At 41.4% G+C, this 16,922-nt stretch overlaps 1 protein-coding gene across 2 annotated transcripts in view; it reads left to right on the plus strand.

The window, feature by feature from the left end:
- The window catches only part of LOC141144583 (serine/threonine-protein kinase ULK4-like), a 1,176,078-nt gene that overhangs the window by 453,343 nt on the left and 705,813 nt on the right, over window positions 1–16,922 (plus strand). For both annotated transcript variants that reach the window (XM_073630414.1, XM_073630413.1), the window contains exon 22: window positions 15,367–15,494. In XM_073630414.1, coding sequence (XP_073486515.1) covers window positions 15,367–15,494 — 128 coding nt within the window. The remainder of the gene's footprint in view (window positions 1–15,366; window positions 15,495–16,922) is intronic.

The following is a 16,922-nucleotide window of genomic DNA, read 5'->3' on the forward strand; positions in this document are numbered from 1 at the left end:
ATGGGCAAGTTTGGTGTAAGGTACCAGTTGTGGTATATTTTTTGGACTGTTTCCCAATGAAGTAGACATTTGGAGAAATTCAGGGGTGTTTGAAGTGAGCAGTACCATTGTTGGGATGTGTAGGTGCATTGTAGCAAGTGTTCCCATTTTAGCATTGTGGGGGATTTAAGTGTTGGGTAGGTATCGTTGAGGAGTTTGTAGCAAAACAAGATTCCTCATTGGCTGGGTGAGGTAAGATTGAAGAATGTCAGTATGTGCCATGTAAGTAAGTTCTGCGAACACTGTGTTTTGGAGAGGATCGATACTGTTCTAAGGTATTTGAAGAAGTCCTGATGATCTATGTGAAAGGTGGTTTGAAGAGCGTGGAACGATTTGAGGTTGGAACCTTCATGGAGGATTCCGATATTGGAGATGCCCTTGGCTGTCCATGCAGAGAAATCAATGTCAGGGGTGAGGGTGTGAAGAGCTTCCAATGGTATATGTTGGAGCAGGTTTAGTGGGATGCCTTTAGAGGTTTGTATGATGGCTTTCCATACCCTTATGGTAGCATTAACTGAATCGAGGAACGAGTGGGGCTCGTGATGTTGCAATAGGAGGGCACAGAGGATCAGTTTGGGATGGAAGGGAAGTGCTGCTTGTTCTATTTGCAGCCATGTGGTATGGTGAGCATTGTTCCACCAGGTTTTGGCCTGGTCCAGTATAGTCGCTTTATAGTAGGCCGCTAGATCTGGTGCTCCCATCCCACTAGCAGTGGGTTTGCAGAGAGTGTTGCTTTTAAGTCGAAAGCGTTTGCTGCCCCGTATGAATGTGTTGAGTATAGTTTACAATTGCACTATTTGTTTTTTGAGTAAGGGTATGGGAAGGGTCTGGAATAAGTTTAGGACATGGGGTAGAAGAAACATTTTAGCTAGGGCAATTCTACCTGCCCAGGAGGCAGTTGTGTGTTTGAGATCTTGCACAGTTTTTTATAGTTTGGTAGTGAGGTTATTAAGGTTGAGAGCACGTAGGTTTGATGAGGGTGTGGTGTGTTGTATGTCCAGGTATGTAAGGGTGGAGTTAGGCGCCCACGAGAAGGATGTGCAGTGGGTTACAGCTTGTTTGATATGTTGGTCCAGTCCTATGCTCAACATGCTGGATTTGGAAAAGTTGATTTTGTAGAGAGAAACTTTGCTAAATATATCCAGGATGTCGTGCAATGCGGGCAAAGAGGTGACAGGGTCAGTTAGGGAGATAATGACATCGTCTGCATATAATCCAATTTTGTACGTGTCTCGTGCTACTGCTATTCCTGAGATACGCGGGTCGTCTCTGGAAGGGGTTCCATGACAAGGGCGAATATCAGGGGCGAAAGTGGGCACCCCTGACATGTCCCATTGGAAATATGGAAGGGGTCAGAAAGCAGCCCGGAGGTCAGTACTCTGGCGCTGGGGGAGGAATAGAGGGCGAGTATTGCTTGTAGGATGGTCCCAATAAAGCCAAATTTACGGAGGACAGCAGTGAGGTAGGACCAATCCACCCTGTCAAACGCCTTCTCTGCGTCAAGGGAGATGAGCAGAGAAGGCGTTTGGTGGTGTTCCACCCATTGTATCAGGTCAATGAATCTGCGGGTGCCGTCCGAGGTTTGCCTGCCAGCCACAAACCCCACCTGATCAATATGAATTAGTTGTGGTATAATAGCAGATAATCGTGTGGCCAGGAGTTTGGCAAATAGTTTGGTATCAGTGTTTAGTAGGGAGATGGGTCTGTAGCTGGCAGGCTGGTCAGCTGGTTTACCCGGTTTTGGGATGGTAACAATGGTAGCTTGGAGGGAATCTGGTGGGATGAAGCCTGTGTTTGCGATAGAATTGAAAGATTGGTATAGGTAGGGAATAAGGTGATCAGAGAATACTTTATAGTATTCATTATTAAACCCATCAGGACCCGGGGCTTTATGCAGTGGTAGGGCTTTGATGGCCGCTGCAACTTCCATTGGAGAGAACGGGGAGGAAAGTTGGGAAATTTGTTCTTTTGAGAGTGTGGGGAGGTGAAGGTTGGCAAGGAAATTTTGGATATCAGAGGATGAAGGAGGTAAAACTTGGTCAGTGCTGGTGAGATTGTATAGGTTGGCGTAATAAGAGCTAAATTGGTCCACAATATCTTTGGGGTTGACATGTTTTGTACCGTGGAGGTCAGTAAGGAATGGGATTTTAGATATTTTGCGTTTGAGTTGCTTGGCTAGGTAGGCCCCAGGTTTGTTGTGATGTGAGTAGGTTTGTAGGCGAAGGCGCTTGAGGTGGTAGTCGAAGTTTGTGTGGAGGTAAGTACTGAGGGTTTGTCTAGCTGTTTGTAGTTCAGAGGTGAGCAGAGGGGATGGTTGGGTCTTATTAGCTTGTTCGAGAGTCCGTATTTGATCTAATGCCGCGTACACACGGTCGGACTTTTCGTCTACAAAAGTCCGACGGACGCCGACGGACTAAAGCTGGCTGATAATCCGATCGTGTGTGGGCTTCCCCGGACTTTCAGCTGACTTTTCCAGCCTCAAATCTGAAGGACTTTAGATTTGAAACATGCTTCAAATCTTTACGTCGTAACTACGCCGGACCCAGAAATCCGCTCGTCTGTGTGCTAGTCCGACGGACAAAAACCCACGCTAGGGCAGCTATTGGCTACTGGCTATCAACTTCCTTATTTTAGTCCGGTGTACGTCATCACGTACGAATCCGTCGGACTTTTGTGTGATCGTATGTAGGCAAGTCCGTTCGTAAGAAAGTCTGCCGCAAGTCCGCCAAAAGTCCGTCGAAAGTCTGTCGGACAGGCTGTCGGACTTTTGTAGACGAAAAGTCCGACCGTGTGTACGCGGCATAAGAGTTTGTTAGTGATGGAGTTATGTTGTTTCTTCTCGTGGGCGCCTATCTTGATTAGGAGGCCTCTAATGTAGGCCTTGTGGGCATTCCAGAGCACGGTGGGGTTATCCACCGACCCTTCATTAGTGGTGAAAAAGTGTTGTAACTCAGATAGAATCTGTTTTTGGTAGAGCTGACGCGTAATGATAGAGGTGTTAAGCCTTCAAATGGTATTTTTTTTTGTTTGGGAGTGCTGGAAACAATCTCATTGAGATGGGCGCGTGGTCGGACCACATGATGAGTCCAATTTTGGTATCTTGGACTAATTGCAAAGTATGCTTGTCAGTCAAAAAGAGATCTATCCGAGAATATGTTTGTTGCGTGTTAGAGAAAAAGGTGTAATCTCTTTCAGTGCCATGGTGGCACCTCCAGGGGTCATAAAGGTCTTCCGAGTGGAGGAGGGAGGCAAGAGAAGTGGAGTGTTTGCGTGAGGGGTTGGAGGTGTCTAGTGCGGCATCAACAATTTGGTTGAAGTCTCCGCAAATTATCAGGGGTCCATGTTTGAAGGGTTCCAGCTTTTTCAATAGTGATTTGTAAAAGCGGTGCTGATTTGTATTCGGGGAGTAGATATTAGCAATGGTGATGGTGTGGTTATAGATGGTGGCATTCAGGATTATGAATCTGCCATCTGGATCCATGTCAGTGTGGAGTGGTTGGAATGAGACCGTGGAACGTACTGCAAGCATAACACCTGCCTTTTTCTTGGCAGCGTTGGCAAAATAGCAGTGAGGGTATTGTTTGTGGGAACAGGAAGGAGGGTTGATGGATGCAAAATGGGTTTCCTGCACACATATGTCAGAGGTGTGCGCTAAAGCTTCTTTCCATAATAAGCTTCTGTTGTAGGGGGAGTTTAGGCCCTTTGCGTTAATGGAGGTGATGGTAAGAGACATATCGGTAAGTGGATATCCAGCGTGGGTGAGGGAAGGTGTGTGTTGCTCCCTGTTGGTGGGTATGTACGGGGGGGGGGTTATAAGGGAGTAAACCTGTAATAAAGAGGTACAATAGATAAACTGAGGATATACCTTAACGATGGTCAAATATACCTATGTAACAGTATGTAAAACCTGTAAGAAAACAGTGGTAAGTTACAAACTTAGTGCTGTATACAAAAGAAAGAAAGTAAAACCGACAGCACAAAAGGTAAAAATGAAGAAAAAAAAAAAAAAAAAAACTCAGCAAAGTGTCTTCCAAGTGCTTGGCACTTTTCTTTCTCTGGGGGAAAAGAGTACGGAGTGTACTTGTTAGTACGCTCATCAGGGACAGATGTGATGCAAAGTACTGCAGATGCAAGGTCACAGATACTGTCCAGGGGGCACTTGCTGATGTAGAGTAGGTAGTCATTACCTGCGGGCAGAAGCAGGAGTATGGCGTCTGGGGCAGACGTTGATGGTGTGGGATGCTGAGGCGTTGGTTCAGGTGGCGGTGTGGTGATTAGGCCCCAGTTGAGCAGGCGTTTGATGCCATCTTTGAGGGTGAAAATTGTGATGCTCTGGTTGTGGTACGTGACTACCAGCTTGGTAGGGAAGCCCTATTTGTATGGGATGTTGTTATTTCTGAGAGTTGCGGTGGTCTGCGAGAACTCTCTTATTTTTTGAACAGTGGCAGCAGAGATGTCAGCATATAGGGACACAGAGGAGTAAGGATCAGGAAGCGGAGAGGTGCATCTAGCAGCTGCCATGATCTTTTCCTTCACTTGGAAAAAATGAATATGTGCGAGGATATCCCTAGGGATGGGTGCAGGGAGCTGGTTAGGTTTGACGAGTCGGTGTGCGCTGTCAATGATCATGTCACTTTGGCGTAGTTGAGGAATAAGCGCGAGGAATAGCTGTTGTATATAAGGGATCAGTTCTGGGGGTTTAACCGATTCTGGTACTCCTCTAAATTTAATTAATTTTATTTCTCCTCGAACGATCTTCTAAATCTGCAATTTTGGCTTGCAGATAACATATTCCCTCAGTGTGGTGGTCATGGACTTCCGCCATTTCATTATAGGCCGCAGTATGTTCAGTGAGCTGTTTTTCAATATCCTCCGTGCAATCTTCTACATGATCGATTCTGGAGTGAAGTGTGGAAATTATTGATCTCAGTTCGTTACGGATGTCATTTTGTAATGATAGCAGCATGAGCTTGAGTGTGTGCTCAGAAGCTGGGTGGTCAGATGCAGGGAGTGCAGCTAGTGAGTCATGAGGAGGTATTTCAGGGCCTGCAATGGCTGGGGTGTCCCAGTGCTGCTTCTTGAGCAGTGGAGCTTTGGTGGGTGAAAGGGCTGGGGATTGTGCAGCTCTCTTACCTCTGTCAATTGGTGAGGGATGAGAGGTTTCCTCTGCTGGGGATGAGCTGTCCATCTCGGCGGTGTCGTGAGGAAGAGAGCTCCCTGCTTCAGTCAGTGAGCTGTGCAGAGGTGCGCCGGCGCCATCTTGTGTCTTCAGCATGTCGGTTGTTCTGAAGTAGTACGTGAGGCGGCGGGGCTGGTGGGGGCCGGTATGTCCGTTCCTGGACATACCAAACGGCTGCCCGATGGTTCCACTTCTCTCCAGTGGAGCAGAGAGGGGGGAAGAGCTGGTGTCTTGTGCGGTGGGTTGCTGTCTGTCCTACGGCTGAGCAGAGCTGAGGGATCAAGCGGCCATCTCAGTCCACGGCTAGCCACGCCCCCCCACAATACATAAATTTTAAGTCCAAATGTAAAATGTCTTTTTCAGGGGGAACAATAATAAACCTTGCAGCAGAGAACTTGGAATGCACAGCCGTGTTCCTAGTTCTCAGACCCAATGTTTACAGACAGTTTAGTAAGAGTTATTCCATTGGCTGAGATCACTCATGCTTTCTCCTGGTATAGGTCAGAGCTAAAGATGCAGACAAAGTGCATCTTCTCTCTCCAAAGGCAAATGTGCACGTTCAATCAGTGTGAACAGTGTTTGTGGAAAGATCTTTTGTATAAAAATAATTTGGTAGCCAAATTGTAAATTAGATGGCTGCCATCTGAGATCTGGAGCTATCTTTAGCCTACAGTCAAGGCTACATTTTTATCCCCAAAGCAGACCTGTGGGTTTTGGGTGGAAAGAATGCTCAATCAGATTTATTGAGAGCCATGTGATACTGGGAAGCAATCAGTCTTGTTGGTGGCCATTGAGGTACCCGTTTTGGTGAACTTATTTTTTTTTATGAGGCTCAGTTTTCATATTTTTTTATTTTGTACTACTAAATAAAAAAAATAAAAAATCTTGTCAAATATTATCTTTCTTGCAAATAAGGTAGTAATATGAATTAAACTGCTTGGGCACACATCTGACACAACAGTGTGCACATAATTCTTCTAACTCACAGGGACTCTAATTCATTGTGCTATTACTTTGCTTTGAAACAATTTATATAATAGAATGCCATAAATTCTGTTCATATATTTTCCAGAAAAAAGATTAGAGGCTGACTTTCCCAGATTTGCTGAAAATGGGAGAAAAAAACAGCAAATTGCAGCTTTTGGCCACAGCGGGCATTAAATGCATTTGTAGAAAATAACAAAGTCCAAACAAAATCCCTAACTTTTAAAGTTGAACTTCTTCCATTTTTGTTTTTACTTTTGATACTGTGAGAAAGAGTTAGCAAATCTGTCAACTTACAAACACGCTAAAATAATTCTGACTTCTCCGATTGAAATCAGCAAAGAGAAATTCTCCACACAATAATTCAAAAATTATTGTGAAAACAAATTGATATACAAAATACATGGAAACCTACACCAGAAAAAACAAACAAACCCTACTATGGGGTGGCTACAATGAATGGTCCTAACCTAAACATCTGGAAAAAGAAAGGATCAACCCTGGAAAAGGATGTGAAAAATGTTGAAATGCATCTTTCTTTCCAAGGTAAACAGTAAGGAGCATACTAGTGACATCACCAAATCCCAATCCATATCTTGTTAGACTTGCAATCAGAGGCAACAGTGCCTCTTACACTGCAGATAAACAGATATGAATACAAGATTGTCCAAGCTTTTTTTCAGGAGAAATTAAAAAAAAAGACAATTAACATTTCTATATGTTCCTGGTAATGTTTTTTGAGATCGGGTCCATTTTAAAGGATACACTAATTATAAAAAAAAATAATAAATACAATTTTTTTTGCAGGTAAAATAAAAAGTGTTTTTACATATTTTTTTTTTTTAGAAGCCTGGAAAGCATTGCACCCGCGAGCAGCAGATCAGGGGTGCCATGCAGATCTCCTATAGACTGCCAGTGTAAGCTGTCTGCCCGTACATCGTATAGGCAGGCAGTCTCACATTGACAGGAAGAATCCGTGAACTACCAGAGCACTCAACAGTGCCATGGTAGTTCATTGAGAACTATAAGCCGACAGCCACAAAAGATGTTTCTACTTGTAGTTTTCACTTTCACAGAACTCTGTGAATGGATGACATGGCCGGAGCCCTAAATGGGCACTTTTTTTAAAATTGTGACAGTGATCCGGGGAGAAGATCCCCTGCTGGCTGTCACAATGGAGGATTACGGGGAGTGCGGGGGCCGGTGCTACAGTAACATGTTACATGTTGCATCCTGAATATGGATGTAGCATGGTACAAAAGGTGAACTTATCCTTTAAGGGGTTATCCCTTAATCAAACAGGTGTTTGACCAATCATTTCACTTTGCATGCATCATAATGTAGTTTACCTGACTTGGGAGACAACATTTGCACTGGGTTCAGATGGCAATTACTTGGCTGGGTGGTTTAGCCTTACAGAACAATATACTCTTTTCCATCTCCCAATTATAGGAAATATATATATATATATATATATATATATATATATGTATGTATATATGTGTGTATATATATATATATATATATATATATATATATAGATCTATATATATATATATATATATATATATATATATATATATATATATATATATATATATATATATATATATATATATATATATATATATATATATATAGATCTATATATATATATATATATATATATACATATATATATATATAGATCTATATATATATATATATAATTAATATCCCACAAACGCACAGCCATTAATGTCTAAAAGGCTGGCTGCAAAAGTGAATACACCCCTACATGAAAATGTCCAAATTGGGCCCAATTAGCCATTTTCCCTCCCCAGTGTCATGTGACTCGTTAGTGTTACAAGGTCTCAAGTGTGATTGGCGAGCAGGTGTGTTAAATTTGGTGTTATCGCTCTCACTCTCTTACTGGTCACTGGAAGTTCAACATGGCACCTCATGGCAAAGAACTCTACGAGGATCTGAAAAAATGAATTGTTGCTCTACATAAAGATTGCCTAGGCTATAAGAAGATTGCCAAGACGGTGGCCAAGACCAGGACAGGTTCCACTCAGAACAGGTCTCGCCACGGTCGACCAAAGAAGTTGAGTGCATGTGCTCAGTGTCATATACAGAGGTTGTCTTTGGGAAATAGCTGTATGAGTGCTGCCAGCATTGCTTTAGAGGTTGAAGGGGTGGGGGTCAGCCTGTCAGTGCTCAGACCATACGCTGCACACTACATCAAATTGGTCTGCATGGCTGTCATGCCAGAAGGCAGCCTCTTCTAAAGATGATGCACAAGAAAGACTGCACAAAGTTTGCTGAAGATAAGCAGACTGAGGACATGGATTACTGGAACCATGTCCTGTGGTCTGATGAGACCAAGATAAACTTATTTGGTTCAGATGGTGTCAAGCGTGTGTGGCGGAAATTCAGACCTGAAATGGACCAAAAGACGCATGGTGCTCCTGTGCAATTCTCACCGGAGCCACTGCAGAGATGTGTGAACTGGCTCCATTGAGAGTCGGTCACAATCTCCTGCTATGCGAATTGGATGCGGAGAAAATCCACATCCAATTCGCATAAGTGTGAACCCAGCCTCAGACAGAGCAGAGTCAAAGTAGACGTCACTAGGTCTCCACCAGAGCACCCATGCAAGTTATGATGTACCAGGCTTTGGCCATATTGTGCAGATTGCAGCTGAGCTGAGGTTAAAACCAGAGCATGATATAGAGTTGACAGGCAGGCACAGAAACGGGGGCAGGCCAAAGGTCAAGATGGGCAGCAAACATAGTCAATAAAAGCCAAAGTCAGTAACTAGAGAAGCAGGAAAGCAAGAACTAACACAAACTGGAGCCTTCGACTATGAAATTAGCTCACTGTTTAGGCAAAAAGTGTTGGCATGAGTACAGCTAAATAGTGAGGTTGATTGACAGGCTGGGTGGGGACCAGCTATGTAGTTGATGTATCAATCAGCAGGTGAAATTCAGCTTATACCTCCCAATCCTGTGGACCAAAACAGGTTACAGAACCAGGCAGGAGAGCTTACATAGTAATAGAACCACACAGAGTGCCATAAAGCACCTTGTATATCTGTTGTATATTATTAGTTTGAAATTTGTTTTCCAACATTTAAATTATACTGTAATCTGTGTCATATAAAATACTAGTTTTATAGTAAGTGGAGTTTAGCAAATACTGTTAATAATATTGCCTGTTTAGCCATTCTCTGATTGCTGACAGATTTTGTCATACACTGTGATAGCATAACCCACCTTTCTGATCTCCCTAACCCACTTTTGGATTGTGGAAGGGTTAATGGAAGTAATCAGTCATATTTTGTGTGCAAATGTGTACCTTGCATGATTACATTGACTGCCTCAGTGGAAAGGAGCTCCAAAAGTTGCCCTGTCATTGTTAGATTAGATTTAGTCATCCCAGTAATCAGCACCAGTATCTTTTAAAAGGGCCTGTTCCCTTTGAAATTGGTTGTTTGACACGCTTTACAATGCCCTAGCTGAAGGAAAGAGAGGTTCTGTGTAGGAACAAACACTGCATGCCAGATTGTCAGTCAAAAAGGTAAGTTTTTGGGTGGTTGTTTTTATAACAAACATCTTTGATAAAAAAAGTGTGCTAGAACATAGAAAATAATGCATACAGTATAAATAAAATAGCCCTAAGAGCAAAATATTTTCTTTGTAAGTAATGTATAGTGGTAAGTATTTTTTTAAGGCTTTGACTAAAAATAAATATATACAATAATATGCAACATGAGTATTATTTTCAGCCAGCAGGTGGAGCACAAGTTTTCTAAGATCAGCTTATCTGCTTTGGGAAAAACGTCCCTACAATGCTTAATAACTTAAACTACAATATACCTAGGCAACTTATTGAGTAAGGTGGATAATAGATGGTTTAAAAACTAACACAAGGTGGATGGATGAATCCCCCCTGCTGCGCCTTTGTACTCTGACAGTAGAACTCCTTGACAAGTTTTCCAGCAGTCCTGTTAAATGTGAGTCAATCATTACATCGACTTTTGTCATGTGGGAAAGGCCATAGATGGATGGAACGTTGTCCTTTACCCAGTTGAATGGCTGAAATTAGTCCGGTACTCAGTTGAATGGCTGAAATTTGTCTGGTACTCAGTTGAATGGTTGAAATATGGCCAGTGCTCCGTTGAACTGGCTGAAATTTGGCCGGTACTCAGTTGAATGGCTGAAATATGGCCTGTACTCATTTGAACTGGCTGATACAGTTGCAATAAAACGTATGTGAACCCTTTTGGAATGATATGGATTTCTGCACAAATTGGTCATAAAATGTGATCTGATCTTCATCTAAGTCACAACAATAGACAATCACAGTCTGCTTAAACTAATAACACACAAAGAATTAAATGTTACCATGTTTTTATTGAACACACCATATAAACATTCACAGTGCAGGTGGAAAAAGTATGTGAACCCTTAGACTAATGTGATCTCCAAGAGCTAATTGGAGTGAGGTGTCAGCCAACTGGAGTCCAATCAATGAGATGAGATTGGAGATGTTGGTTACAGCTGCCCTGCCCTATAAAAAACACATGCCAGTTCTGGGTTTGCTTTTCACAAGAAGCATTGCCTAATGTGAATGATGCCTCACACAAAAGAGCTCTCAGAAGACCTACGAATTGTTAACTTGCATAAAGCTGGAAAGAATTATAAAAGTATCTCCAAAAGCCTTGCTGTTCATCAGTCCACGGTAAGACAAATTGTCTATTAATGGAGAAAGTTCAGCATTGCTGCTACTCTCCCTAGGAGTGGGCGTCCTGTAAAGACTGCAAGAGCACAGCGGAGACGGCTCATTGAGGTGAAGAAGAATCCTAGAGTGTCAGCTAAAGACTTACAAAAATCTCTGGCATATGCTAACATCTCTGTTAGCGAATCTACGATACGTAAAACACTTAACAAGAATGGATTTCATGGGAGGATACCACAGAGGAAGCCACTGTTGTCCAAAAAAAACATTGCTGCACGTTTATAGTTTGCACAAGAGCACCTGGATGTTCCACAGCAGTACTGGCAAAATATTCTGTGGACAGATGAAACTAAAGTTGAGTTGTTTGGAAGAAACACACAACACTATGTGTGGAGAAAAAGAGGCACAGCACACCAACATCAAAACCTCATCCCAACTGTGAAGTATGGTGGTGGGGGCATCATGGTTTGGGGCTGCTTTGCTGCGTCAGGGCCTGGACGGATTGCTATCATCAAAGGAAAAATTAATTCCCAAGTTTATCAAGACATTTTGCAGGAGAACTTAAGGCCATCTGTCTACCAGCTGAAGCTCAACAGAAGATGGGTGTTGCAACAGGACAACGACCCAAAGCATAGAAGTAAATCAACAACAGAATGGCTTAAACAGAAGAAAATACACCTTCTGGAGTTGCCCAGTCAGAGTCCTGACCTCAACCCGATTGAGATGCTGTGGCATGACCTCAAGAAAGCGATTCACACCAGACATCCCAAGAATATTGCTGAACCGAAACATTTTGTAAAGAGGATTGGTCAAGAATTACTCCTGACCATTGTGCACGTCTGATCTGCAACTACAGGAAACGTTTGGTTGAAGTTATTGCTGCCAAAGGAGGTTCAACCAGTTATTAAATCCAAGGGTTCACATACTTTTTCCATCTACACTGTGAATGTTTACATGGTGTGTTCAATAAAAACATGGTAACATTTAATTCTTTGTGTGTTATTAGTTTAAGCAGACTGTGATTGTCTATTGTTGTGACTTAGATGAAGATCAGATCACATTTTATGAGCAACTTGTGCAAAAATCCATATCATTCCAAAATGGTTCACATACTTTTTTATTGCAACTGTATTTGGCTGGTACGCAGCTGAACTGGCTGAAATTTGGCCAGTACTCGGTTAAACTTGCTGAAGTTTGGCCAGTACCCAGTTGAACTGACAGAATTTTGATCCATCTATGGCCAGCTTAAGAGCAGTGACTCATCCCCTTCCCCTCATCTTACCTGCCTGCCTGCTAAGATGGCTCTCTTAGAGAGAAAGCCTGAAAGACAACAGTATATTTACATGCTATACAAATTATTAAACACACCCACATGCCTCAATTAAAGTCCCAATCTACCCCTTTCCCCTTTTTTACATATATATGCAGGGGTGGAGGCATGTGGTTGTTTGATTAAAGGTTGAGACAGGTCATATTCATTTTTTAGCTCATTGCTTATGGGTGGAAGACACACGCTCTTCTTCTCTGACCTGCCCCACCTGATTCCTGATCATCCTTTTTTACTCAAGTGGATTAATTTACCCACAAATTAATCTATCATTCATATATTTAAAATACCCATATTTCCTTCATTAACATTTTTGGCTTTGCTTCACCTTCTATTACTTTACTACTTTAAACAATTTTCGTTTTATTACCATCTGACTTTGCTTTATTAGCTGCTTTTTACATCTTTGCATTCAATATACATATCCCCTCGTGTTATTTTTCCATCTATACAGCCTGTGGGAGTTGAGCCTGGTGTGTCGTGGTGATACTCTCCCGGGGCTGCGATGTGCCCAGTTTTTCTTCCCCCCACCTAACACACTATGGATGGGCGGGGCCTAATCTTGGCACATCAGCGTCATGTAAGTGCATCCCATCCTCGGTAGCTTCGGCTGCCCTGGAATGGGAATGTGCTGTATACATCCAACGTTTTGGCGGAGATAGGTGGGCGTCCGCAGGTGCTATCTACATCACCTGTGAAGCCTTGCTGTCCCTCCCCTTTTGCCATCAGGAGGTATATATGACGCTGGCGGGGCTATGCGGCCAGAGCTAGGGGGTTGCAGACCAGGAGCAGACCGACGTCTCACTCTACCATTTACCATCCACACCAAGCCGATCCACCATTTCCCATTCCTTCTCAATTCATGTAACTTAGAACTCTCTCACTTCCCCTTTCCCTCCGTTTCTCACTTCAACTTATTCACATTCATCCATACACATACATTCACACACATACACACACATACATATCTCTCCATACACGATCCCACACACTGACATTCATAAACACATATTTACATTTATACATTGTAACTCAGTAACATCACTTTGGTAACAATTTTTGTACTTGTTTTAATCACACAACATGTGTATTAACCACACCTATTACTAGGCGTATATATAATAATAATAATTTTATTTATTTATTTATTCACATCTTTTCCCCTTACACACTCACACAGTCTTGCCATTTACCTTTCCTCATTGTCAGTATCTTCATGATTACTACGTACACATTCTCTCTTCACCCTTCTCTCATATTGTTTTTTCAAACCCCCCTCCTTTTCTCATTCATCTTTTTATTTATTTATTTCCCTTTCTTTCTTTGCCATCCAGTACTTGGTAGGCGTTTGATACACGCATCACCTGTATCATGTACTCTCACACAGTGATCGTCGATCTGATCTTGGGGTCTGTTTTCCTAACCTGGTTTCTGTCCAGCTACTCCCCGCTTCAGTTCCGGGTGAGACTACCTACACCAAACCACCTTTTCAACCCCACTCTTGAAGCTGAACCTCATTCCTGGGCTACTTTGTAAGTAGTAAAGGGATTATTCTCTTTATTTTTCACCTTTAGGATAAAATGCATAGCTAGTTATTAAATCCACCAATTATTCCCTTACTTTATAGTTTAATACCTGCATCCAACTCCTGACAATTGGCACAAGGCCATGAAACGCGTAGAGTGTTCATCCAGGGTTGCCAAGCCACAGTTGCGCTAATAACTCTAACCAATCATGTTTTCTATCTGTACTTATTATGTGAATTATATATATATTATATATTTTCTAATAATTTGTATCTTTATTTATTCATTATCTGCTATGAAATGTAATGTGTGTCATAAACCATGTTTAGTGAATAACCTTGTATCAATAAATGAATTATTACTATATCAACTTACGTTGAACCCTTTTTATGATTGTATTTCTACATCAGAAATGCTTTATTACACTATTGAATCATGTTTTACTAATATCACTATCATGTACTGTATTACCCCCTGGGATTGTGACACTCAGTTTATTTACATTCTATACAAATTATTAAACACACCCACATGCCTCAATTAAAGTCCCAAGCTACCCTTTTCCCCCTTTTTTACATATATATGCAGGGATGGAGGCATGTGGGTGATGATTAAAGGTTGAGACAGGTCATATTCATTTTTTACCTGAAAGACAACAGCTTCCATTGTGCTTCCATAGTTCTCTGTGAATCATGTTATGTGCACAGGTTTTATATACTTAGTAAATAAAAATTAAAGTGTCATTTTAAAAAAAATATGTCATTATAAAAATTAAAATAAACTTGCCCTCAAACCGTTATAGTTTCCCTTTAAATTCCAACCATGAGCTGTGTCCACCCTATGTCTATACTTTATTTTAGAATTAGGCTTTCTATATGTTTTCAAGCAAGTCACATGACATGACACCCTGCACTCACAAAAGGTTCTCAGTCTTCAGGGTTTAATAAAACTGGACTTCATTCACACTGGAAGACTGAGAGTGGTAGAAAAGGATTGGTGATTATCCAAATAGGAGAAGAACTGCAGCCGGAGCTGTTTTTTTTATTTTACCACCTTCTGGGGAACATTATTAGACTTGGAGAGGGGATGATAGTGTAATTTTAGGGTGACATTTATTGTGCATTGTTTCAGCTTAGGCTTTGCATGTAGGTGTACCCACTGGCATTATCAATCTGTGAAGCTGGCATGGATTCTTGCTAAGAATTTTCACAAGTAAGAAAAACAAATGAAATGCATCCACAAGATACACATTTTATAATGCAGGAAAGGTTTTGAGAGTGCAGCTGGAAAATGTTTAGCATATTTATAAATGACTCATCTTTGACAATTTGTTAATAGACTAAGAAAACAAAATCTAATCTTGCTTAAACTAATGTGTTTAGATTTTCAATTTTCTCCTGTCTCTGATTAATGATCACCTAGTTAAACAATGCAAGAATTTTGCATTTTTTTTTTTTGTTTTTTTCTGATTACTTTTATCCCCAAAATGAAATGGCAACCTGCCGAGGCATATTTTACTTTTCACCTTAATGTTTCTTTCACTTTCTAATTTATGTTCCTCTTTTCATTTACTTTTCCAATTTTTTCAGGATTTTGTTACAAAGATAGTTCGTCTTCTTGAAAGCCCTTCCACAGCAATACGAGCCAAAGCTTTCCTGGTCATTTTGCAAGTTTTAATTAACAACAAAGAGATGTTACTGCTATGCTGCCAAACCAGGTACATCTAATCTGATTAAATATGTAAATCTTGTTTTATGATTTACTGAAGTACAAAGCTATAATGGTTACTCTAAATCAAAGCTGAAAAGAAAATATCAAAAACTTTTTTTTTTTTTTAGAAAATTAGGTTTTTGGAAAAACTGCTGTTTTTAGAAGAAAACCTTAACTACATTTCATATTCTAGACCTGCATGGGCAGATCTTTTATCTGATACAACATCAAGATCTGAATGTGGCCGATCCTTAACATTTAGGCCACAATCACAATGGGGGGTACTGCAGCACACACCCGTGCGAGGGCTATGTTTACCCACATGGGGATCATCAGATGTTCTGTGCATCCCTCTGCAGGCACTCCTATTGATGTCAATTAAAACGCAGTGGCTGCATGGACATCACTGTTGCTTCCAATTTGACATCTGTGTGGGTGTGGTTGTAGCTCTCAGATTGGGAGCAGGAATGCACGGAACACCTGTGCAAGTAAACACAACCTTGCACAGACATATGCTGTAGTACCCCCCATGAGAACGAGGCTTTCGGACTAAAATATAGGCATTCAGGGTTTATTTTTGTCGCTTGTTTTGTTGCATGATCTTCTAAATAGGATTCTCTAGGTATCTGCTGTCAAATTAATGAAACTTCTACTACGTTCAAAACGAAAGTGTGTGTGACATATACTTATATAATTAAAACACCTTTCCCATGGTACACAATTAGGGAAACTATTTTGCATCTGACCTAGAATTAATTCTAGATTGGTTTCAGTTCATAGAGAAACCATGACATTGTAGAGAGGTAGTCTGCTTTTATGGATGTCATGCTGCATGTGTAAAACAAATACCTTTGGTTTAAATTGTCTGCGTTCCTTCTACAGTTTGCAACATGCATCAAGTTTTGATTTATATCTATTAAGCTAAACTGCAGGCAAACAGAAAAATATACAGCTAAAATTCATATATGTGAATGGGGATGAACTCAGGTGTGTTCAGATCCAAGTCTGAACTCATCTTAGTGATCTTGCCAGGAAGGTCAGTACTGTGATCCATCCAACCCCTTTGGATAGTGTAGTGTTTTTCTCCACTGCAGTTAACTGCGTCAGTTTGGAGCTTCTTGTTTTAGATTGACAGCACTGGCAAAGCAGTAGAGGCAGATTTGTTTGCATTGCTGCCCAGTCCTTTTTTCACTCTTATGCCCACGTACACACAGTCGGATTTTCTGACAGAAAATGTGCAATCGGAGCGTGTTGTCGGAAATTCCAACTGTGTGTGGGCTCCATCGGACATTTTCCATCGGATTTTCCGACGCACAAAGTTTGAGAGCAGGCTATAAAATTTTCCAACAACAAAATCCGATTGCGTCAATTCCGACCGTGTGTGGACAATTCCGACGCACAAAGTGCCACGCATGCTCAGAAGAAATTCCGAGAC

The sequence above is a fragment of the Aquarana catesbeiana genome, linkage group LG05 (assembly GCF_042186555.1).
Source record: "Aquarana catesbeiana isolate 2022-GZ linkage group LG05, ASM4218655v1, whole genome shotgun sequence".
Taxonomy (NCBI): domain Eukaryota; kingdom Metazoa; phylum Chordata; class Amphibia; order Anura; family Ranidae; genus Aquarana; species Aquarana catesbeiana.